The sequence below is a fragment of the Dinoponera quadriceps genome, unplaced genomic scaffold (genome assembly GCF_001313825.1).
Source record: "Dinoponera quadriceps isolate SergipeBrazil2010 unplaced genomic scaffold, ASM131382v1 scaffold1750, whole genome shotgun sequence".
Classification (NCBI taxonomy): Eukaryota; Metazoa; Arthropoda; class Insecta; order Hymenoptera; family Formicidae; genus Dinoponera; species Dinoponera quadriceps.
The window spans coordinates 213,999-236,668 of record NW_014556445.1 but is presented as its reverse complement, the minus strand read 5'-3'; the positions used below and the strand labels follow the sequence as shown (position 1 = coordinate 236,668).

Sequence of the window (22,670 nt, the reverse complement as noted above, 5' to 3'; positions counted from 1 at the left end):
TAACTACGTATGTACAGAGCTTGTTGTTATGTTAGAACCATAGATGTAGCAATTAGATGTAAATCCGTAACTTTCCTTGCATTGCTTCTAGACTTTAGAAAAAAAGATCAAGGCGGAGCAAAACATTCTTACTTGTATATACATCTTGTACAGGAAGAAAAGTTCTCGAAATATTAGTCTTTCGAACTAGACAGTATTGTGTCATTCATTTTTCAAATTTACACTTTACCGACACTCGATTTCCCCGATAACACAAGATCGTTCCAGCGTTATTGCGTTAGTGCGTTCAGGATATTTGATTAAGCACAGACACAGGACGACCTCGGGATGTTTCGTGCTATTGGGTTGTCGGACTCCCCGCTTACTAAATGTGTTTTTACCACAGATATATACAACGAGGATGAATTGCTCGCTGCATATAATATAGTACGTATCCTTGCTTCTCGAACGTCCAGCGAACGCATAACCGAAGAAGCGTGGCGAGCCGTAACGGAAGTAATACGTAAGCTCACAACACACGTTATGAACGGTGTGAGCGATGTGGTGTGCAAAATATCACACACACACACACACACACACACATATATATATATCACATGTCGTCTGAGCCAGACTTGAAAAACTACCCGACTCCGGGAGGATGAGAAACAAACTCTCGCGTCTCGCAGTCACCTGCGGCACGTTGAAGACATACACGTGACACAGCTGGCGTCCGCGACATGCGCGCGAGTCGTCCGATAAATAATGCGTTACGCGTTCGCTGATCAGCGGTGATTCGACCCGACGTAAAATGAGCCGCTTTCAACGTGCTTGCCGCGTAGCGATTTAGAGACGTAGAGTGTAACGACGGGCGCCACAGCGACCGGAGCACCGTCACGTTTCTTGCCTTTCCAGAGAGTGGCAAGAGAGAAAAGGGGAAGGAAAGGAAAGATAGATAGATAAAAAGAGAAGTAGAGAGCGAGAGAGAGAGAGAGAGAGAGAGAGAGCGAGCGAGAGAGAGAGAGAGAGAGAGGGGGAGAGAGGGAGGATAAAAAAACGGGCAGAAGAGGAAAAAAAAGAGTTCTTTCGGAATAGAAGCAGGGGGCGAAGGACATGACACGGACCGATCGTCACCGACAACATGCAACGCGGCCATAATTCGTAACGGAAACCGGGGGCGCCGGCCTCGGAGCTGTTTTAACACGTCCAGAGGAAAAACTGGACAGCTGACCGCGGTGCAGCGATGTACGCCGCGGCGGGTGGTGCTAGCATCGCCAATCGGAGGAAGCAGAAGCGGCTGCAGCTGAACAAGCAGGGCGCCGCGACACCTGTGATCAACGTCGTCCCGCCAAGACTGAAAGGTGCCCTCGGCTCGCGTCAACAGCAGTACCATCACCACCAGCATCAGCACCACCAGCACCAGCACCAGTTCCATCATCACCATCACCACTACCAACATCCGACCAAGCATCAGATCCGCTCGTATCAGGACATACCGCCGCGAGCGCAGCAGCAGCAGGCGCCTACGTCGACGTCGTCGTCGTCCGCCGCGTTCCACCCGGGCTCCGTCGACGACCGACGCCGTCATCATCATCACGCCGACCATCACAAGTCGTCCCAGCAGCAAGTCGCGCCGCTCTCGCCGATCCAGTTCCCGATCTCGCCGCCCCCGCTCTCCCTCGAGTCCTCGGTGTCCGTCACCACCTGCCCCAACAACAAGGCCAGCAACTTCCCCTTTCCGCCACCCTCGATCCTTGATCTCCGAGTCTCGCCTCCTACTTCGGAGCCACAGGTGGGTAACATCGTCGAGAACTCTCTCTCTCCTCGTGACCGGGCATCACCGGGTTCACGTTGTTTTCCTTAGTCGCTCTCTCGCACAAGTCACATCAAAATTCACCCACTTTCTTCTATAGTCCACGTGTACTCACACAGCCACACACACATACACACACACATACACATATGCTCACACACCGTACCGTTCAAGAATCACGCAGAGCGAGAAATGCGTCACGCAACGCGCGCATTAGGCAGGGAGAACCGCTGAGATATCGGCTCGAGACATCCTGGAGGAGTTGCTGAAGAAAGGTGCGAGTCGGGAAAGAGAGTGAAATGTTGGGACAGAGCCACGGAGTGACTCGTGTGACGTGGTGCCACCGAGTGAGTCTCGGTATGCGAAGGAATTCGGCGCGTTCCCGGCCCGTTGCCCCACGTCAAAATTCTCCCCTATCTGGTGGTACAACGTCTCACGGGACACCCTGTATATTGTAAGCGACAGTATAGCGTCTTTTATTGTCGAGCATTTTTTAATTCTTCCGTCGACTCTACCGCATGATTATTTTTTGCCTTTTTTCTCGCTATCTATATATATATATATATATATATATATATATATATGTATTTAAGATCAAATTTACGATTAGTTGTAATCATTTTTTTTAAATAACCGATTTGCACCGTCAAAATTGTCAGGGTCCATCCCGACTCTTCCGCCTCGGTTTTGCGTACGCATCTGTCTCTTTCGGGTTATCGTTATCTCTGCCGAATGCGAGCACCAACGAATTAGATTAACAAAGATTGCGAGCTCACTCTATCGCTTTAGTGCGACTCACCTTCACTCAAGCGTATATGCTCCCTCTGGTTGCACCACATCTCTTTTACCGGCACCTCGTGCAACATATAGCAAATAGCATCGATCGGCTGTCTGGTGGCGTACAACACGCGATAAACCTATCGAGCTGAGTAAGAGAGAGAGAGAGAGAGTGAGAGAGAGAGAGAGAGAGAGAGAAAAAGGATTCTCTACGCCCGAATATCTCCCGGCCCCAGGTCGGCTAAAGGCTCGCAATGTAATTTCAGTACAGCGTGAAACATGCCTCCCACGAAACCCGACGAGCACAAGCAGCGATCGATGCCGATAATGGCAGGTAGCGCGATGTTAGGTGTAGATCGTTACACGCGGCATCGATCGGGATCGATGGCGGATCTTTGAAGTGAACTCGAGAGAGTGGTCTCTCTTCACGTTATCAGGGGAGAAAGAAAGAAGAGAAAGAGAGAGAGAGAGGGGGAAAAATTCCGGAAAGAACGGCACCAACGATCAGTGAGAGAGGCTAACGGAAGGTCGGAATCTCGACAATCGATAACTTATGCAAATGAATAAGCGGAATGCAGGCCGCTCTATTGATTAGACGTGAAAAACACCGATTACGGGGGGGTAAGGTGGTGAATTTTAGAGAATTACCTTCCAACTTCGCCACCAGACTTATTCCGCCGCTTCCACGGTATCCCCCACGATCTTACGTGTACGGGGTAAGTATAATGATCGTAAAACTCGACTCTCGTCGCTCGTCGAAGGGCTCGAACTTCCCGATCCCTTTGCGTGAATACCGTAGATTAGCGTAGCGTGGTTACACGCGGGGTTCTTCCAAGAACCGGAAGCAGTCCGCCGAGTCCCTTCTGTGTGCGAATCGGAGTCCTGCGGATATCGATCACACGCATATAGTTCTCACCGTTCGACGTTCCTCTGAGTTTCGATCGCGCTCAGAATTGGTCATGACCGACAATCTCTCCAGGTGAAATGAGAACGTTCCTTATCAGGCCGGACCACGTCCCTCCATATTCGTCTCATTTCCATCCGGAATACGACTTAACCCTCTAATGATAAGGTTGGGGTCGGGTCCGACCCGGTGCTCGGTTTTATTTATTTCTCATCTAATTAATGAAGTACAAAACGGGTGAAAGAAGTAAATAATAAAAAGTGAATGAAGAAATTTCTTCCTCTGTTTATTTATACATGAGAAGAGTGCGATAAAGTTTATGCTGACTTGAAATAATTGCAGTGAAACATTTTGAAAGACGCTTCGAAAATCCACCTTGCTATTAGAGAGTTAACATTTCATCTCATTCATGTAACACGAAGATGGAGATACCGAAGATGCTCGCAGGAGCTATAGAAGATTCAGGACACCACGTTGGAGTCGCGATGTCTCCAATTGCACATGTATTCTTTCAGAAGAAGTTAGCGCAAAAGTATATATAATTCACACAGTCGGTGTAGAAAAATCAAATATATATATATAATATATATATATATATATATATATATGTTATACACAAGATATATGACTGTAGAACATACGTTAGAAAAGAGACTTCGCTGGAAGAGAGAGAGAGAGAGAGAGAGAGAGAGAGAAGCAAAGCGAAGTCAGTTCGGGGAGGTTCCCAAGGCATCAATCACAACTTGGAGGGGGGGAGAGAATGAAGGCGAGTAAAAGCCGAACGCTCGCCTTGTGCACGCCGATTCGGTACCGGCTTGCCTTTGTTACCTCTTCTTTTCTAAAGGACGAAGCGACTCGGAGCGTCGATTAATCGCGTTAACAGGAGACCACAGGGGACCGGTGTAAAGAGCGATTCATAGTGAGATCGCCTTTTTTTTTTAAATCACTTGACCAATGATATGTCTGAGAGTCACATATTTCAGTGCGGTGGTCAGGGACCCGGCGGTAAAGCAGCATGGCAAGGATGCAACCGACCTTCGCTTCCTCTATCCCCCGCATCACCCGGATATCGCGGAGATGGCTACAAGACGAAGCAATGCGAAGCGCATCGGCGTTGGATGAAGAGGAACAGGGTAAATGTCTATAGTCATGAAATTTCGGAAGAAAAATCATTTCCTCCCAATATTTCTGCGAATTTCCTCGGTTCGTAAGGGTACAAAAATTCGAACAGATTCATTTTCAGTTTGAACTTGCCGCATTTACTTATTTTCTGTAGAGAAGGTGAGAAACCAAAGAAACTCGAGGAGAAATTGGGGGGGGGGGAGGTTTTATACGAAACTTGAAAACTATACGAATCAATCTCAACAATTGACACACGGATTTTGAGGGGAGAAAACGGAAATGTTATTTGTACTTGTCATAGAATACGATACAGACACGCATCTGAAACGATGCGGCTATTTTTTTTTCTACATATTTCTACGTAATTCCTATATCTATGAGACACATCGGAGAGGGAAAAATGAATACAAAACGAACGAATAACCGCAGGATAAACAGAAGAAGAGGGAGTTCTCGTTTCTACGTTTAACCTACGTGTCCTTCTCAGACAACACATTCGCTATCGAGCGTCACACATACGTATCATTCGTACGACACCCCTCACCAGTGTCACACATGAGCGACGCATCACGTAAAATGCGAAATTCACTTATTTAACTCAACAATGGTCGTGCGGATGACAGGTATCACTCGTGCACACTAAATTGTATTTTTTCCGAAAAATACCAACAAACACTCATCTTGCGCCTCCATGTATCTGTCAGTTAATTACCGCTCTCGTTCGTTTCAATTACGATCTATTATCTGCGAGTCATCCATACAAATAAATACTATCCGCTTTCTAAAGCGATTTTTTTTTTATCAAAGATATGTCAACTGAAAGTGGACGCTTTTCATCCACGCGACCGGCAGGGTCAACACACCTTAGGCCTGTTCTTTATAGTTGAACCGGCTGTACTAGCTCGCGTTAATTCCCTCTTCTCTACGACGAAGTCACAACTATATATACCTGTTCCCTTTTAAATGCCGAAAATGTACAAATGTGTCAGCGACAAAGAACAGACCCCTTATTCGTGCACGGATGCAAACACGCGCGCATTAAGTACAGATACTAGAAAAATACAGCGTGGGGTGAGCGACATTGAATTTAAGGCGAACGACGTTACGAGTTTTTTTTTCCCAAATTGTGCCTCGACGTGTGCGATCACCGGCGCAGAAGGGCCCGAAAAGAGCGCGGGAAATTCTGTTGCAGATACGGGACGCGAGTTATTGCTACGGCAGCAGCGGCGAGGACGACGAGGAAGATGACAGCAGCAACGCGATACGGCGAAGAGGAGAGGTCAGCGCGGCGGTCAATACTGTGCTGTACGCGGGCTTAGGGACCACGGCGCTCGGTTTAATAATCTCGTTCGTCGGCACCGGGGAGAAGGGCTTCCTCAGCCCGGAGCTGAGGCTGGTCGGCCCGTCGCTGCTCTGCGCCGGGCTGCTCTGCTGTCTGTTTCGCATACTACTGTGCCTCTGCCTGTGCCGATGCGGCCCGTGCCGCTGGCGATTCTGTCAAGTAGCCACGCGCAAGAAGGAGAAGGCGAGGAAGGCCGAGGCACGGCCGACGGGAACGTTGTCGACCGCCTCGTTGTTGCCGCCGTCGCAGCAACAGCGGCACTATCAACAGAATCGGCAACCGGCCACGCCTACGAGCCGCTCCGTGTCACCGGCGACGAAGGGACACGAGCTCCTGCTCTCGCCCGCCCAATTGCCGGAGTGAAGCGACACCCGTCACGATCCGAACGAACGAACGTTTTTTACGAAATGAATTCTATAAAACGCCGATCTACTGCCGGTTCTCGCCCGACGCTCGATCTAGTTTACCCAGTCGCGGCGGCCTGAACCGTTCTTTTTCTCTTGTCGCAGACTCACCGCAGCCTAAAACAAAGCGTAGCCTCTAAATGCGTTTTTCTAGAGCTTAACAATAGAGAAATAAAGGAATCGGCCGTGTTTTTCTACCCTTTTCGTCGTGTGTACGAAGAAGTAAAGGAACCATCACCGTCGCCGACGGGTGTCTCTCTCTCACGAAAGGTCTCTCGAGTTTTATTTGTGTCCATGCTTACATAAGTTGCTCTGTCCAAGGTTCTAACTTGCTTACAAGAGGTTATTTCAGCGCGATACTGTTTCGGTTCTCCCAGTTTCTTTAGTCCCGGTGATTCTGTTGTGACCACGTGCGTCACATTCGGAAGTTAAATTACATACTTCGCTACCCCCAAGCCGCGCGTCTGACAGTCTCTCTGTTCCGCAAGATCGGTTTTGTACGGCAACGGTACGAAGTCGTTGTTCTCGTGTCCTCACACGTCACACAGTGTGTCTTAGAACAAATATATAACGATATCACTTTAATTTGCAGTGATCAGGAAAGCTGAAACTGCATTTGTTCGTTGGAAGAGTAACTGTAGATTACGGGAGTGGTATCAGCTGTGGCAGCGCCTGAGGCCGTCGATATGGTGAATATCGGGTCGTCGTATATGGTGGTCTGCGCTTCGGTTTTACCATTGCCAGTGATCGCGCCGGTGGTGTTGGGTGGGTTGTCTCCTTTCGTTGCCTCACGGTACTTTTGTAGATACATCTTGAGGGGCTCGACGTAATTGTCGAAGCCGAGGGTGGTCATGGCGAACAGAATGTCCTCACCGTTGATAGTCTTACGCTTCTCCATGTGACACCTGTCACTCGCCTCCGAGGTGATAAACGATATAAACTCAGACACACACTCCTGTACACACTCTCGTGCATCTTTAGCTATCTTGCCGGACTCTGGGATGGCCCGTTTCATGATTTTCGCGACGTTCGCTATCGGCAAAAAGCGATCCTGTTCTCGAAGGGGCGCGCTACTACCGGTACCACCGGTGCCCTGCAACGGATCCCCGGTACCGTGGTTAGAGTCATCTGTGTTCTCAGGGTCATCTGTTGAAGGGAAAAACAGCATTTGTTAAGATTTATGTATATTGTTAATATCCCAAGGATATATACGAATTTGTTTTGCGACTTGTGGTGATTTACAGAGAGGATTGACAATGTAAATATGCTATTAAAATACAAATATCAGTCTTTTAATAAATACGTGCGATCGATACATATATATAAACACATATATTTTTACTTTCATATACTCCAATTAGAATTAATGGGACGTACAAGCAATAGATTAAAGATATGACGGATAACGATTTAAGAATAACTTTCAAGTAGAAGATTAATTTACAGTAAAGTTAAAAGAACATGACTGAATCAATAACAATATATTTAGAGATAAATTATTAATTGTACTCGTATAAAATAGGCAATATATATATACATAGAAGACACAAATATAATTTATTATTTATTTATTATTATTCATCTATTTACTATTTTTCTCTTTCATATTGTCTGTATCATTTACCTATATATTTATATTAATTTATTCAAAATATATATTCTTTATTTAATATGAAATTATACTATACATAATTTCCCAAACAATATATGTAAAATGTTCCAGAATAGTTTGAAATATTATTCCTTACAAGTTGTATTTAACGGAAAACAACAATAAATTAGCGTTTTGCATTCTTTCTACTGAATAGAATTATTTTATATTTGATATCGATCTTTTTATTTATTCTCTTTTATGTGCTTCTACCTTAATACCCTATTACTTAACGAGACCCATAACTTGTACATTAAAAATATAATAGATTAAAGATTCAACGATATATTTAGATCCATAACAAAAATTCATATAAACCTTAATTTAATCGTGACTAGACTAACGCTAACCTACCTTCCATATCGTCCGATTGAACACCGATGTAAGACGTGTTGACACTGTTTCCTCCCAGAAACGCTGTTGGTCCTAAAGGGCCACCGTCATCTCCGCTCTCACTATTCTCCATTTTGTCCGATATATCTCGTATCGAAAATAAATCAGATTCTTCGCACTCTCTTAACCTTTTCCTGCCTTTGTTTTTACGCCTACGTAAACCAACATCTTTCCTCAGTCCCGCCAACCTATACAATAAACTTACCTATAATGGCCAATTCCAAAATCTTGCTCGATGGATACGAGTAGCCTTTAACTAACCAATCATGATACAGAAATTTTCACTCCTTCATCCTGATTGGTCAATTAAATGTTACTACTCTACCCGTCGAATAAAATTTTGGAACTCAGCCTAGTCCTACTCTGTTTTCTGAGCTCTTGCATTTGATTGGCATATACTTTTAGTTTTCAAAATATGTACCAATCAGATGCAAGAGCTCACTGAGCGCTCAGTGAGCGTGGTAATACTGAATGAACCCATTGGTTGCGTTCAAAAAACACAACGGTTGTACAACGGTTGAACAATTTGTCAACATAATTGATCGAAATTTAAGGATCCAACAGTGAAGACCAATAATCACTGGCCGATCAATGATCGTTTGTGTTTTCTGAACACAGTCATTGACTGCTCACTGATCAACGGTGAAGTAAGTCTCAACGAGATTATCGGTGACACCATTAGATGGAGTCAGTTAGGCCGTTAATTAATTTATCGAGTCTAGAGATTGGCCCGTTATTTTTATTAATTCCAAAGTCTCCGCCACGAGTCGCCACCATCTTTGACAAAAAATTAACATCGGAATACGACTCAACGATAAGTGAAACTTCCATTTTATACTTTCGAATAGTACGAGTGAACGGCAGGACAGACGCAGTTTTACTCTATTTCGACAAATAGGCGAAATTCAGCAGGCTGTGACTTCGGTAAGAATAACGATAATGCGATGATCCGAGAAACATTTTAAACTGTAAAAAGAATTTCTAGTCTTCAGATGATTCATGATTAAAGTTTATCATTTCTCGCTAAGAGATAGATCTCGCTAAGATAAGTTAAGTCAACGCGAATTCGACCACTTGCATTAGTGCGTGTCAAGCGAGAATTTTTCCGGTGCCGTACATTCGAATTGTGCTCTCTGTTCCAGTGCACTCAAATCATTGTGTTCAAATCACTCAGTAAGTTTGTTCTGTTATTTTTAACGACAGTATCATTATCGTTATATTGTCGTTGCCCAGCTTATCTACCACATTATATTTGTACATCGATGACGACATTACTGTTAAAAGTTGTAGAACAGGCTTACTTGGTGGCTACGACAAATAAATGAATCTCTGATCGGACCGAACGATATTCTAATGGTATTCGATCGATTAATTTAAAAAAAAATGAATCGTTAACCTGTGCTGTTCGATTTCTCGCGCTACTTAAAAATAAAAATATCACGTGACTCAAACGAAAATTTGTCCAGTACAAACTCACATGGATCACGACAAAGTGCAGAGATCGAGATTTTGAATTCGCCAAGGTGTATCGTAGACATTCGAATTTGAATCGACTTTGTTCTTGACGCAGACTTCTCAAATCGAGATCCGCGGAAATAGGCGAGATAATTGTCTCACTTTAGCCGCGTTTCACTTTGTTCGGTTCTTCTTGTGAATCGTATCGGATGAGTCGAGTATCGAATCGAATCGAATGGCGTTGAATTGAGCGCGTACAACGCGACATTTTACAGGAATTCAACATATCACATCTCGCTACAGATTGCGCGAGCGTTTAGTGCGACCCGCGCTTCGCGCTGCATCGTCATCGTCGTCGTTAACGAGAGAGCGGGGAGAAAATTTTCTCGGACTGTTTTCGCCGGGGAATTGATGAGAGACGAGAATACTCAATATGGAGAGTGAACAACAACAATGTAGTAACGAGTTGAAGCCGAAAGATAGGTTAGTCGGCCTGTTGGATCAAATTGAGGTGCACGTAGAACAATTGAGGAAGGATGCCTCTAGGCTCGAGGAGGAGAAGGACAGTCTCCTGACCACGTTAGACACTCTCCGGAATAACGATCTCCTGTGCACTCTCGAAGAGCGTGAGTAATTTAATTTAACCTTCGTCATCACGATCGATGGTGAAGGCTCTAGAATGTCGCTAGAGAATATACAGCCTTCTATGGCACGGTAGCTCTCTAGAATTTCAAATGCAGATGAAACGAAGTGGAAAGAGATAAAAGGAAAAGAGGAGTTACGAGCAAGCCTGTCTTCCTTTTAGTTGCGTTTTCTGTAATTCCATCCTGATTTCTGTTTTTTTCTTTCTGCCAAATCTCATATATATATAATGTATTTATTTTATTTTAGATAAAAAGAAAGTGTCATATATATAGCACAAATAAAAACAACAGATTTAATATAAGATGACTAAGGTATTTTTTTACTAACACAAGATAAATATCAGATAGGAGATATCTAGATAGACTATAATAATATAAGGAAATAATATGTTCAAAATTAGTATTCTAACATATATATTTGTTAGCCATATCATTCTTTAGATTGAAATACTTAATTTCATAAATTTGTTTATAACAATATCAACAGCAATTGTCTCATGTGTGTTTATTTCCATATAGCCGACAGAGATGATGTCTTAAGGTATGCTGAGAGATTGTCCATGCGATGTTTGACCGTGGATGTATTGGTGAAAGTCCAACGTGATCATATTCAGCAGGAAGCACTACATCAGGTATTTAGAATTCTAGAAGCACTTAGTGTAAGAGCATTTCAGAGACGAATGATCGATATCGTGTTGCATTTTGTTCCAGGTTAATGGCCTCATTGACGGTTTAGTCGTGGGTTTGCGTCAAGATCCCAGCGGTACTCGACAGAGGTGCGCAGAGTTCATGAACGCGTGTTCCTCCCATGGCATAGGACATTCCGATAAAATTTTTGAGACTGCCATTCTCGGATGCACGATGGATGACCAAAAGCGCGTGAAGAAGAGGTTGCAGGGACTGCTCGACTACATAGATAAGATGCACATCTTGGAGCTACAGTGAAGCCCGTGGCCGAGAAAAGAAAGAGATCATCCAACAGAATAAATTTAACGATGTTTGCGCGTTTTTTGCAATCGATCGGATTTCAGATGAAAACAGAAAGTTTCCCGGCTAAGCTACGACACTCGTACTTACGACAGAGAAACCTAACGGCGTTATCTCAATTTTAGCGAATTTAGGGAGCATACCCCTGAGTGTATCTCCGGCAAATTACATTCATTGTGTTTTCCCCGCGAGGCCGCGATGATTTATCGATCATGATATCCTTCTTTGATAGAAATTACGAGTGAATCGCCGCGTGAAGCATTACCGTATAGAACCAAGCAGGATTTAGCGACATAGCAGACACAACGTTGCCTACGATTTCTCTTCTTAACTCGATGGTTAAAAAGAAGACCTGTTTTAACACATTTTAAGACACATCTAGCGTCCCGGCACTTCAGCAAAGAGGTCTATCTTCACTCGAAAAAAGTGATGTCTAACACTGACGACAGTTTTCCGATGCATTGTACATTTCGAAATAAAGTATCGAAGTTTTTAGAAGTCATGTACATACGAGAAATTTAGAACTGTTATGTTACACGACGATGTGACATTCTATATAGAGTGAACATCCAATGAGAGCCTTTGCACTCTCTTAGCTTGTTTGTTTCAAACCGGAGCATCACTCAGCTAATCTCTGCTTCGAGTGATGTCAGAAAGCAACGATTTCATTTGATTTCTTTTGAAATCGCGAAGTCATATCTCTGTACTTTCGAAACTTCGCATTTTCCCGACCGACGCTCGTGTGTATGTGTGTGTATATTTTCGAGTCTCAAAGTCCTCGCTCTTCCCTCCTTTTTTTTTTTTGAATTTTTATTCGCGCTGTGCTGATCATATTTTGGACGTCTCTGCGTTTTCCTCGATAGCGCTTCATTGTCAGAGATTTATTTTGTTTCTAGCAAAATGTACAAAGACTCATTGTGTTCTGTAATAATTAAATATAATAAAAAATACGGCATATGATAGACTTTAAGTCACTTACTGTATAATGTTTCGCACTAAGATCGTGATTTGTACTACTAACTTCCGCGTGTTTCGGGGTACATCTTCGCTTCATTCGATTCCGGCTTGAAAGTCCTGAGGCCGTTTTGACGCTTTTTCATTCGCAGTCGCAATTACATAATGAAGGACCTTAAGCCGATCTCGACTCGCTGCTTCGTAAATAACTGTGTTATTGTATTGTTATAGTTATTAGTATTACCATTTGTAGCGTGAACGTTTACAATTAATAGCGTACAACTTATTCTGTAATGTACGACGTGAGCGTTGGAAGAGAGGAAACGTATTTTTCTAAGAAAATTAAAGGAGAAAAAGAGAAAACCGAGAAGGGAGATATTTACAAACTGCGCGTCAAACCGCATCCTCTATCAACCGTTCCCGTTCGCGGTCGCGAGTACACACGATCACGTAGTTAATATGCGATAATTGATCTCTCTCTCTCTCTCTTGGATTACCTTGTACGATCTACAAACCATTTGGTTAACATTACGAGCGTATTAACTCTATTTGCGTATAAATTAACGAGTCCCCGATGTTGAACGATGTCACTACATCGCATTGCTCTTATACGGCACACGTGACCGTCCATTCTGGAAACCCGGCCGGTTCACACTTTAATTGGACACTATAAGATCACCGTTTTTACGCATACGGAATAAAAACTAACTATGTATATTTACAACTATCACGCGTACGAGAGGCACCACCGTATTAAACCGCCGGCACGCGCGATCCTCCGACGCGTAACGACGTGGGCAACGTTATTCTCGTGCGTAACGTTACGCGAGAGAAATCGCTACAAAAGTCTACAGGCGTTCTTCACGAAGTTCCGCTTCTTGTGGCTCTTCGTCTTGCCGCCCGGTCGTAGGATTATCGTGCCGTTGCCTGCGTTGCGGCCGCACATCGAGCCGTCCGGATTAAACGCACCTACGATAAAACAGTGGAGATGTTATTTTTTATTCGGCTCAAGGGAGATCTCAAAGCTAAGAAGTAAGTGTAAAACTGTAAGCTAAGATTAATAATCCGAGAAAGATCCGTATTAATAGTTGTCGTTAGAAATTTACTTATGTGAAATAACGATATTAATAATAATATAATCGCGATTCAACTGACATCTAACTCTAACGTCGGTATTTAATAGTCATTGCTTGAAATTTGCTTCGAGATATTCAGATATAAATTAGACTTAAATTCAGATCAAAGTTAGATTTGAATATTTCAGATGAATCGCGCTTACAAAAATAATGTAGTATATATTATATGGTTCAAAAATAGAAAATTCAAATTTAACTCTAAATTCGGATCTGAATATACAAAAAATAATTAGTCTTTAATCAATGATAGATATTCTCATATATAAACAAGAATATATAATATTCTTCTTAGGAAATTTTTAATCTTGATCTGGTTGAATTTGTATTAATGCAAATATTACTTGCGCACAATTCAAGACTAAAAATCTTCCAAGAATATTATAATATTCTTGTTTATATATGAAAATATCTTTCGTTGATTCATATATAAGACAGATTTATGTATAAGACATTTCTCGAAGAGAAAGAGAAAGGATTTCAAGTAACGACTATTATATACGGATTTAAACTCAAATCCGTGTGTCTTACTTGAGGCGAGTTTCAAGTAACGACAATTAAAATGGCGGCATCTCAGTTTTCCTCGAAATTTCGACGTTTTATTTAACGGTCTTTTTCGTATTCTTTTTTCTTTATTTCGTTTATCGACGCCGTTCGACGCACTTCTGTGCGTTTTCAGCAGTGAAGCGAGACGAATCGTACTCACTGATGACTGCGGGGGACCTGGGCTCCGCGGAGTACAGTCGCAGGTCGTCCTGATAGTCGTCGTCGGAGCGGCGCATGTCATGCAGGCATCGCGACGCCAAGTGCCGGAAGACGCTCATCACGCCGATGTCCTCCTTCACGGATGTTCGCAGGAGTTTGCAGCCTAAGGCGCGGCCGAGCCTCTCGGCTTCGTCCCTGCGATATATCAGGATGAGATTGTTTAATCACACGTAACTCGATCTTAATTAAAGTGGACTCGATTCAGAGAAGTAGAAAAGGGAAAGAGAGAAGCACTCACGGATCGATCACACATTGGTCGACGAGGTCGATTTTATTTTGCACCAAGACCGTGGGAATCTCCCCGCACTCGTTCTCCACCTATAAGAGACAAAGAAAAAATCTTCACACAGGAGGAACGCGACCTTAATACTCGCTACCACCGTTCATTCGGGAAATTGTTCCGCTACAAATCATCCTGTACCTTTTTTTATGTAATAGCATAAAATGAACTATATATTTCTCTTAATTCTCAAATATATATAAAAACAACGAACAATAAGAAAGCAAAGTACAGGTCTAATCTGCGTACATTTGCAATATAGTGCACGCACACAGGTACCGATTAATTAACTTTTAGCATTAGAATGTTTCGGCCATTATTTATGTTAAGCCGAAATTATATTATAAATATATACAAATCACAGACCTGCAATTTGGCTCTTGTCCGTTGTTTTTATACTAGATGTTACAAGACACATTGTATAAAATTTAAGATGTAATGCATCCAAACCATTGAAAAAAGTTACAATTGTCCATTTACAAGTGTTTAAAGTTTATAAATGATAGCACAATTTTTGGGGACATTTTTCAAATTATAAATGGAACCAAAGAACTTTATGATCATCTGACTCAGACTTAATTTGTTTATGACGTTGAATGAGAAATGATTGCTGTAATAGATATAGATAGATATGACGTCAGTCTCTCGTAAGAATGAATCGGTGTGTAGCGAACGTGTTAGGTCTATTTTCGACGATACAATCCCCAATATAGATCGCCTACGTCGAGCTATTTATTCGAGAGGCGAACGGACGAACAGCGAGGTGACTCGTGTACCTTAAGCTTCCACGACGGAATCGCGTCGAAGGAGTCCCTGTCGGTGGCCGAGTAAGCGAGAACACAGGCGTGAGCACCGCGATAATAAGCCGCCGTAATCGCGTCGAATTCCTCCTGTCCTGCGGTGTCCCACAGCATCAGTCTTACATCCTCGCCGTCGACTCTGTCGGCGCAACACACGTACAATGTATTGATCGATTTATTTCTATATTTTTATATTCGTTCATCATTGGTCTGTTTTTCTTTTTTTAGCCGAACTCGTTACACTAGTGCATAAAGTTTATACACACTGAAGCGTGAGAATCTCGTGCACTTTATACGCTTCAGTGTGTATACTTATGTATGTAAACTTTTTCAACTAGTCCGCCAGTTCAGCTAAAACAGACCACACGTCTTCACGACAATGTTCCATTCACCGACAACCTACACGGAGAGTATATATATATTTTTTATACATGGCTGTGTATATATATAGTTCTTTTTATATAAATTCTTTATATTTTATTTATATATTATTTTAGTTATCTAGCAGGGATAGACTATCAGTAGAATTTATTTCGCTACAAAACGTAGTATTTTTTAAAATGCGGAGGCTTCAGTCTTCAAAATATAAATAACATGTGAAACACACATAAGAAAGATAATAAAGAAATAAGTAAATAAAGGATAATAATGGCAGAATGCCAAGAAATACATCCCTCCGTTACGAAGATTCCACATTCACTGAAATATAAAATTAAATACGATAAAAAATGGAATAGAACAAGAAATCGAATACAAATAAAATTCTCTCTTCGTACAGGACGATCGTCTTTCGTCGGATAAACTTGGCTCGTTTCACGCGCACCCTCGAGTTTGCTAATTTCAATGTCGATTAATTGTGGGTTTCTCGCCGGTTTAATTGGAACGCCGGCCGCGAATTGCGCGGCCTCCAAGCGCGCGAACGAAGCGAATGATGGATGCCGAAGCGCGTCGCGTGCAGCGAGACGAAATCTCCTTTTTATATTGACCGACATTACACACCGCCGCCTGGGTGTTTGGGTGTGGGGGTACGAGAAGTATCCCACGATAGCTCGCGCGTCGGCACGATTAAAATCGGCTCTTTCTCAGGCACCGTCGTTCGAGCTCATGTACATGCACGTAGCGGTACGATGATGATCAGCGGCGAATAATCAGCTCGGCGGTGTAATAATCGGGGGCGATTTAACTAGCGTCGCGACGGCGATCGCTCGGCCATTTCAGCGAGAAGCCATTCGCGGTGGAATTCACGGTGAAAAATGGACCGAGTCTATACTGAGAGGGGAAACAAAACTTGATTAATATCGCGAAAATTACAGTCGACTACCACCTCATCTTGTTGCGCTTGATTAATATCGCTGAAATTTCGGCGCCGACTACCACCTCATCTTGTTGCTCCACCAAAAAGGTAATAGATCAGCGATATGCGTATAAGGCTATTACCATTAACACTGTACGGAGGAAAAGAATAATTCGCCGGCAAATTTGATGCTGTCGCAACAAAATCTGTCGGTTACTACATGGAGTACGGCAAAACTGATCTCCTAGGAATCGCCATTCGCTGGATTATCCTGCTGAATCTACAAATTATTTTGCTTGCAAATAACACGCAAATTTTGGGAATTATTAATTTAAAAAAGCCTCTGTGCATAGCCACTTTTAATAATAAATCGAAATTCTGCATGTTGTCTGCAAAACAATTCGAATCTTTTTGTTCATCTCAATTCACGAAGTTGTCCCTGTTAATCTGGGACACCCTGTATATTTTCCCCGTGTGTAGTAACCAAACTTATCACTACAGAAATGCCGAGAACGGTCGTAAATTATTGCACGTTGCGATCATCATAGAAATAATAACAGTACTAAAAGACTATAATTCTTTCGCGATGCGATTACAATTAGAGATATACAAAACGCTTCTTCCCTCAGAGAGCACGGCGAATATAAATAAAGAACGATGAATTAACGTCGAATGAACGATGTCGCGGAATTCCTCGTGGATTTAGCCCGTTGTTCTCCCACTGGACGCGCTCGTTGAATAGCAATTTTCGGTGTCGGAACGACTATGTGCGAGGTGCGCGCGGCACCTCGATATTACCGGCAATTTACTCACTCGATCTCACGCTCTAGGAAGTCGACGCCGATCGTCTTCTTGTAATCCCTCGTGTATGTGCCTTTGCAGAACCTCTGGATCATCGACGACTTCCCCACGGCGCCGTTGCCTACTATCACCACCTGAGCAAGAAATGTTGAAACGCGCGTCAGATGTACCGTTCATTAAGAAGGCATCGCCGAGCGGAGCATCATTAATCGACATATAAGCGTTACCTCCCACTGCACGAATGAGCCTTAATAATCTCGCGTGCGTACAGACTCCATTAATGCTGTCCCATTACCTAGGCATAGTAACATTGAAAATTCCCAATTAGGCGCGGTTAGTTTTCAATACTTGTGCAACGATTCCCCCAAAGCAGCAGTCATAATGCATAAACACTTATGTCCGCTGCTGCTATTATGACTGCTGCCTTGGGGAATCGTTGCCGACCCATCAAATCATCGACAGCCTTGATGCATAAATAATACTCCCGATTGGAAATTTTCGATCTCGCTATGCCTAATAAGCAAGAAACATTAAATAATAAGCAAGAAACATTAAATCAATTTTTCGAAACATCGATTTTATACGGATTTCATAAACATTTTAACATAATATTTTATATAAGTGTTCTTAAACTGTTTTTACTTGATAATATAATGTTCCTAAGTATTAAAATCATAGTGCCGAAATATTTTTAATGTTTGGGTCGGATATTGTTAACAGTAACAACGTTGTGTACAACATTAAGAATTATATATATGTGAAAACGTCACACGTTATAAAATATCGTTGTAAATAACGTAGTGTTAAGGATTTTCTGCTTAAGGTAGGGAATGGGACATTATTAATGGAGTCTACTGTGTAATTAACGACTCGACCAACCGATTTCATCTATTTGTGAATTAGTCGGGGAAAATTCCGCTGAGACAGAGAGAGAGAGAGAGAGAAAGAACAAGTCACCGGTTAATATTTCCACGAGGAATCCGTCGATTTCACGTCAAGTATTTTCTCGAGAACCCGTTTGTTCCTCGCAGATCCGTGGCGACGATCGATCGTTCGGTTGGTCGATCAAGGACCGCCAGGTCGAATAATTTCACCGAATATGAGCGACAGCGTGTCGGGCGAGGTAGGAAGTGGGTTACGCCGGTAAAAAGGAGATAAAAGCAAGAACGTAAGTCCACGAAAGAAAGAAAAAAAGAACCGGTCGTCAAGGACAGACTCGCTTCTCTGCGGGCGCGGTTTAGAATATAAATTGACACACACGCGCATAACTCACCGCTCGCCGTGGAATCTACGGAATGCTTGTTAGTGCATCTTTACATTGAATCGGACGACGCCGAAGCACTCGTCGCACGTCAGTGCGGCGAAATTAATATCGACTTAGTGCCGCCGGATAATTTTTCACGTCCTGATTATCCATCCGGTAGTGTAAGCGACCGGGGGGAGGACTCTCGTATATTTCTACATCTTTGCATTCGACTGGTTTCCAGCCTAGGTGCTACCGCGGGCACGAGAGGAGTACAGGGCGTTCGGAAACCACCGGGGCTGCCTTGGCAACGGGCGCCTCGGCTAATTCGAAATCGTCGACGGTCGACGGTAGGCTTTCTAGTAATTAGCGAACGAAAGCATATGACTTTTTATGGGCTCGTCGCCTCGAGGCGTCGAGTGCGCGCCGGAGCGACCGCTCGTTTTTAGCTGGATTTGATCCGTGAATGTCAGTTGAGCACTCAAACCTGCGTCAATATAGTCGCTCCTTGAAACTTGTTTCAAGCGAGACATTCGCTCTGAATGTGAATATGAATTTGGATACGATATTAATTAATTTAATCAATTAAGACCCATACACACGGAAAAATGCATTGTGCATTGAAATATAAATTATTACTCGTGTCAAGTATTTCACATAAGTCTATCATAATCATCGAATTTGTTCGAAATCTATTCTAAATCTTAGTAAATTTAGTACTTCATTATTAAGAATATCGAGTTAGAACATTAAAACGAAAACTTCGGTTTACTTGTTCTAGTTAAATCTCACAACAACGAAAAACTAACTATCTAATTTCAGATCCGAGAATCTCACGCGGGACAAGTTTCAGGTGACGGTTATTAATACCGATCTCAGTCATACAGCGATATGTTATGGTGGGAAATGTTTGAGGCGCTACGCGTTTCCGTCGCGGAGAAGCCAACTCTCGAATTATCTCAGACACCGCGACCGCGTCTGGATGAAGGCCGTCCGACGTTTCCGGCACACCCTGCATATAAATAACATAAAAGGATAACAAACGCTCCGGGTCCGGTGGTGGAAGAGGCGCATACGCGATGAAAATGCGAGTAGGTACCGTTACACACGGCAATCGCGAGATAAGTAGAGATCACTGGAGCAGCACCGAGCCCTCGTGCATCGGCGAGACCGGTGTCCCTGTCCTCCGTTGCTCCTTTTGACTCATCATTATTTAACGTTCTGACACGCGCGATTGTGCACCACGAGTGGCTTTTTTCCACTGTGTAACACACGAATCTCCGCGAATCTTCGCCCGGTCACATCGTCCTGCCATCTCGAATCGGCTCGACGCGCGTGATCGTGCGTGAAACTCTCTCCTCGGGGCGATCCAACGGCCGCCGCGTCGTCCAAGTTAATATCGAATGTCATTTTTTACCAATATTATCATATATTATTAATTTATGCCCGGTCTCTCATGCTAACGACGTCCGATGATGTATTCAGCGTGTCGCGATATCAAATGTAATCAAATGAAGAGGTTCACAAACGAGCGCCGTACGTCCGGAATAAAGAGTGGATTTGCATATGTTAATATCGAAGGAATTATAAGGTGTATGACAGGCGAGATTTGCGAGCCGATATATTTCAAACAGATGGACAAACTCGAAGATAAACGACGTGATCGAGCGTGAATAATAATAATCTTCTTTATTTGAACGGACACTTTCGTGAACGAGAATCCGCGTACGCAAAGACCGATCTGTGTGTGTTGATTTCTATTTTTCACTCGACGGGGACGATCAGAAGCCCAGCGAGGAGCCGGCGGCTGCCGGGAGAAAACGGATGAAAAACGACCGGTCGAGATCGGTCTCGGTCTCGCCGCGGAATAATTCCGCGCCGAGTATCATCACGCGGCGCAAGCGAGAATGCGAGGAAAGATCCGCCGCCGTCGTCGTCGTTACTGCTTTTTTCCTCTTTTTGCTGCTTGCCGGAAAATCGCGGCGCGCGAGGACGAAAAAGAAAGAGAAAGAGAGAGAGAGAGAGAGACGCATATAAAGTGGCCGAAGCGTGAATGAAAAAAAGCGGCAAATCAGTTAGACGCGCGGAAGATCCGTTCTTTCCAGCCGGAGGATCGCGCCGCGAGAGCTTGCCGAACTTTGAATAAAACAGGCATGTAGCTTCGGAGAAGGTAAAAGCGGGCTCGGAACGGAAGGGAAAAGTGAAAGATCGCGCGGACGAAGTACAGAGAGAGAAAGAGAGAGAGATAGGGTAGCGAAAAAAAAAGAAGCAGCGGACCTGCAGTCACGCGATTACCTTGAGTGATATCTCGAGCTCTTCCTCCCGCATCCTGACCGTAAAGCCAATTAGCATAATATCCCACTACACCACCACGAATTCATGGTCCAATCGATCCGACCTGCGTGTGGATCACCGTCGATCTTTCGCGCGTGTGAAAATTCAACTTTTATTCGAAAGCAGCGGAAGAGTCTTCGAAGAAGAGAGACAGAGAGAGAAAGAGAGATAGGGAATAAAAATGTGAGAGAGCGAGTGAGCGAGCGAGAGAGAGAGAGAGAGAGAGATCTCTCACCTCTCTCTTCTCGGTATTCCCAAGTCGATGACTTTGCGCCTCGGCCGAGTCATTATTCAGAACTCCGACGAGCACACACGCGTCGCGTTTCTTCTCGTCACTCGCGGCACGCCACTCACGACTCTTCTCTTTCTCTCTCTTTCTCTCTCCGCCTGCCCGTGTGGATAGAGAATAGTTTCTTCGGCACGGAGAACGGCGAACAAGTACTCGCGAAAGAGAGATTTCTTCGTCCTGGAGCGCGCGCACGCCAGACGTCGCGGATACCAGAACGGAACGGAGCACGCACGCACGCACGCAGGCACGCACGCATGCACGCAAGCATGCACGCACGCACGCACGAATGCGCGCCGCTCTGACCACCACTGGCCGACTGAACACCTGTATGGCAGGACCCGAGACACCTGTCGTCGTCGTCGACGCTGCGCCGCTCTGGTGACTTTACATACACCTAGTGAGTCGGCCCGCAAGACACTAGAGCAGCCATGTCGAGCCCCATGGCGTTTCCGCGGCGCGTATTTGCCCGGCAGCGTAAACTTCCACACGGGGATGCCTCTAGGCTCTCGTATTTCTTTCATTCGGGTCTCGAGTTGCGAGTCGACACGTCAATTTCCCAGCTGAATCGCGCCGTTGCAAATGTAACACGGCGTGTATATTGTAATTTCAAATGAAAGGTATAAATCTAATTCAAATTTCGGAAGTGCGAGTATCTCACCTTGGTACGAGTTTCAAATTACGATTATCGATACAGGCCTTACGCCGATATTAGGTCATTACTTGAAACTTCCCTCACACGAGATACTCGGATTTGAGTTTTGAGTTGGGCGAATTTTTCAATGAAATTGTACGTGATTGCAAATATGTGTCGCGTGATTCAACCGAGAAACTTGGATCTAATTCTAAGGTTCGTATTAATAATTGTCACTCGAAACTCGTCTCATCGTGAGATATTCAGATTTTAATTCAGAGTTAGATCTTAGCTTTTCAGTTGAATTAGTTGAAAATTCTGTGTTTAATGGGGGTTTAATACATATATATTTGACATTATATTCGTAAACGCTGTTTAATCGAAAAAACTCACATCCAATTCGGAATTTAAATCTAAGTATCTTGATTGGGAGCAATTTCACCAGTAACAACTATAAATATGGGCCTAAATTCAAATTCGATAAAAATATCTCACGTGAGATCAGCTTCAAGCAATGACTACTAATACGGGTCTTAAAAATGCCAGAAAGACATCTTATCTCTTCAGATATCTTTCAGACGTATATCTTGTAGAAGTCTGCGTTGTCCGGATGTTGTCTCTCTAATATTTTTCTATTTTGCATAATAGGATGACAGGATTATCGTTGCGCTAATT

The 22,670-nt window shown here is 43.6% G+C and overlaps 4 protein-coding genes across 10 annotated transcripts in view; 2 read left to right on the top strand and 2 right to left on the bottom strand.

The window, feature by feature from the left end:
* LOC106747474 (clock-controlled protein 8-like) overlaps positions 1-6,521 on the top strand; it is an 8,856-nt gene extending 2,335 nt beyond the window's left edge. Inside the window, exons 2-4 of one of the 3 annotated variants that reach the window (XM_014625035.1) lie at positions 1,078-1,771; positions 4,457-4,606; positions 5,788-6,521. In XM_014625035.1, the coding sequence (XP_014480521.1) occupies positions 1,223-1,771; positions 4,457-4,606; positions 5,788-6,300 (1,212 nt within the window). In that variant the 5' untranslated portion in view covers positions 1,078-1,222 and the 3' untranslated portion in view covers positions 6,301-6,521. Of the gene's footprint in view, positions 1-998; positions 1,772-4,456; positions 4,607-5,787 lie in introns of those variants that run through there. The other 2 variants (XM_014625034.1, XM_014625033.1) reach the window with 2 other exon arrangements.
* Positions 6,522-6,607: 86 nt separating this feature from the next.
* LOC106747475 (nuclear transcription factor Y subunit beta) lies at positions 6,608-8,562 on the bottom strand. Its single transcript, XM_014625036.1, has 2 exons — positions 8,347-8,562; positions 6,608-7,487 (listed from the first exon to the last, which is right to left on the bottom strand). The coding sequence occupies exons 1-2, from the start codon at positions 8,456-8,458 to the stop codon at positions 6,937-6,939; spliced, it is 663 nt and encodes a 220-aa protein (XP_014480522.1). The 5' UTR covers positions 8,459-8,562; the 3' UTR covers positions 6,608-6,936.
* A 731-nt stretch (positions 8,563-9,293) lies between these two features.
* On the top strand, positions 9,294-12,428 carry LOC106747488 (BAG family molecular chaperone regulator 2). Of its 2 annotated transcripts, XM_014625055.1 has the most exons (4): positions 9,294-9,309; positions 10,144-10,466; positions 11,004-11,116; positions 11,196-12,428. In XM_014625055.1, exons 2-4 carry the CDS (start codon positions 10,274-10,276, stop codon positions 11,427-11,429), a joined length of 540 nt encoding a protein of 179 aa, XP_014480541.1. In that variant the 5' UTR covers positions 9,294-9,309; positions 10,144-10,273; the 3' UTR covers positions 11,430-12,428. The 2 variants fall into 2 exon arrangements, with proteins under 2 accessions (XP_014480541.1, XP_014480540.1); XM_014625054.1 differs by lacking the exon at positions 9,294-9,309 and having other exon boundaries at positions 10,116-10,466.
* LOC106747487 (ras-related protein Rab-23) lies at positions 12,338-21,611 on the bottom strand. Of its 4 annotated transcripts, none has more exons than XM_014625052.1 (7): positions 21,037-21,611; positions 17,726-17,793; positions 17,511-17,632; positions 15,380-15,542; positions 14,562-14,641; positions 14,265-14,458; positions 12,338-13,394 (listed from the first exon to the last, which is right to left on the bottom strand). In XM_014625052.1, the coding sequence occupies exons 3-7, from the start codon at positions 17,591-17,593 to the stop codon at positions 13,264-13,266; spliced, it is 651 nt and encodes a 216-aa protein (XP_014480538.1). In that variant the 5' UTR covers positions 17,594-17,632; positions 17,726-17,793; positions 21,037-21,611; the 3' UTR covers positions 12,338-13,263. The 4 variants fall into 4 exon arrangements, with proteins under 4 accessions (XP_014480538.1, XP_014480535.1, XP_014480537.1 ...); XM_014625049.1 differs by lacking the exon at positions 17,726-17,793 and having other exon boundaries at positions 21,037-21,210; positions 21,311-21,611; XM_014625051.1 differs by lacking the exon at positions 17,726-17,793 and having other exon boundaries at positions 21,037-21,184; positions 21,311-21,611.
* Positions 21,612-22,670: the final 1,059 nt, after the last annotated feature.

Excerpts from the sequence above, each read along its gene's own strand:
- LOC106747488 (XM_014625055.1), top strand. The coding sequence starts at position 10,274 with ATGGAGAGTGAACAACAACAATGTAGTAACGAGTTGAAGCCGAAAGAT. Across the intron at positions 10,467-11,003 it reads CCTGTGCACTCTCGAAGAGC|CCGACAGAGATGATGTCTTA; the intron begins GTGAGTAATTTA and ends ATTTCCATATAG. Across the intron at positions 11,117-11,195 it reads AGCAGGAAGCACTACATCAG|GTTAATGGCCTCATTGACGG; the intron begins GTATTTAGAATT and ends ATTTTGTTCCAG.
- LOC106747475 (XM_014625036.1), bottom strand. The coding sequence starts at position 8,458 with ATGGAGAATAGTGAGAGCGGAGATGACGGTGGCCCTTTAGGACCAACA. Across the intron at positions 7,488-8,346 it reads TCAATCGGACGATATGGAAG|ATGACCCTGAGAACACAGAT; the intron begins GTAGGTTAGCGT and ends TCCCTTCAACAG.
- LOC106747487 (XM_014625049.1), bottom strand. The coding sequence starts at position 21,093 with ATGCTAATTGGCTTTACGGTCAGGATGCGGGAGGAAGAGCTCGAGATA. Across the intron at positions 15,543-17,510 it reads TTCCTAGAGCGTGAGATCGA|AGTCGACGGCGAGGATGTAA; the intron begins GTGAGTAAATTG and ends TTGCGCCGACAG. Across the intron at positions 14,642-15,379 it reads TTCCGTCGTGGAAGCTTAAG|GTGGAGAACGAGTGCGGGGA; the intron begins GTACACGAGTCA and ends TGTCTCTTATAG.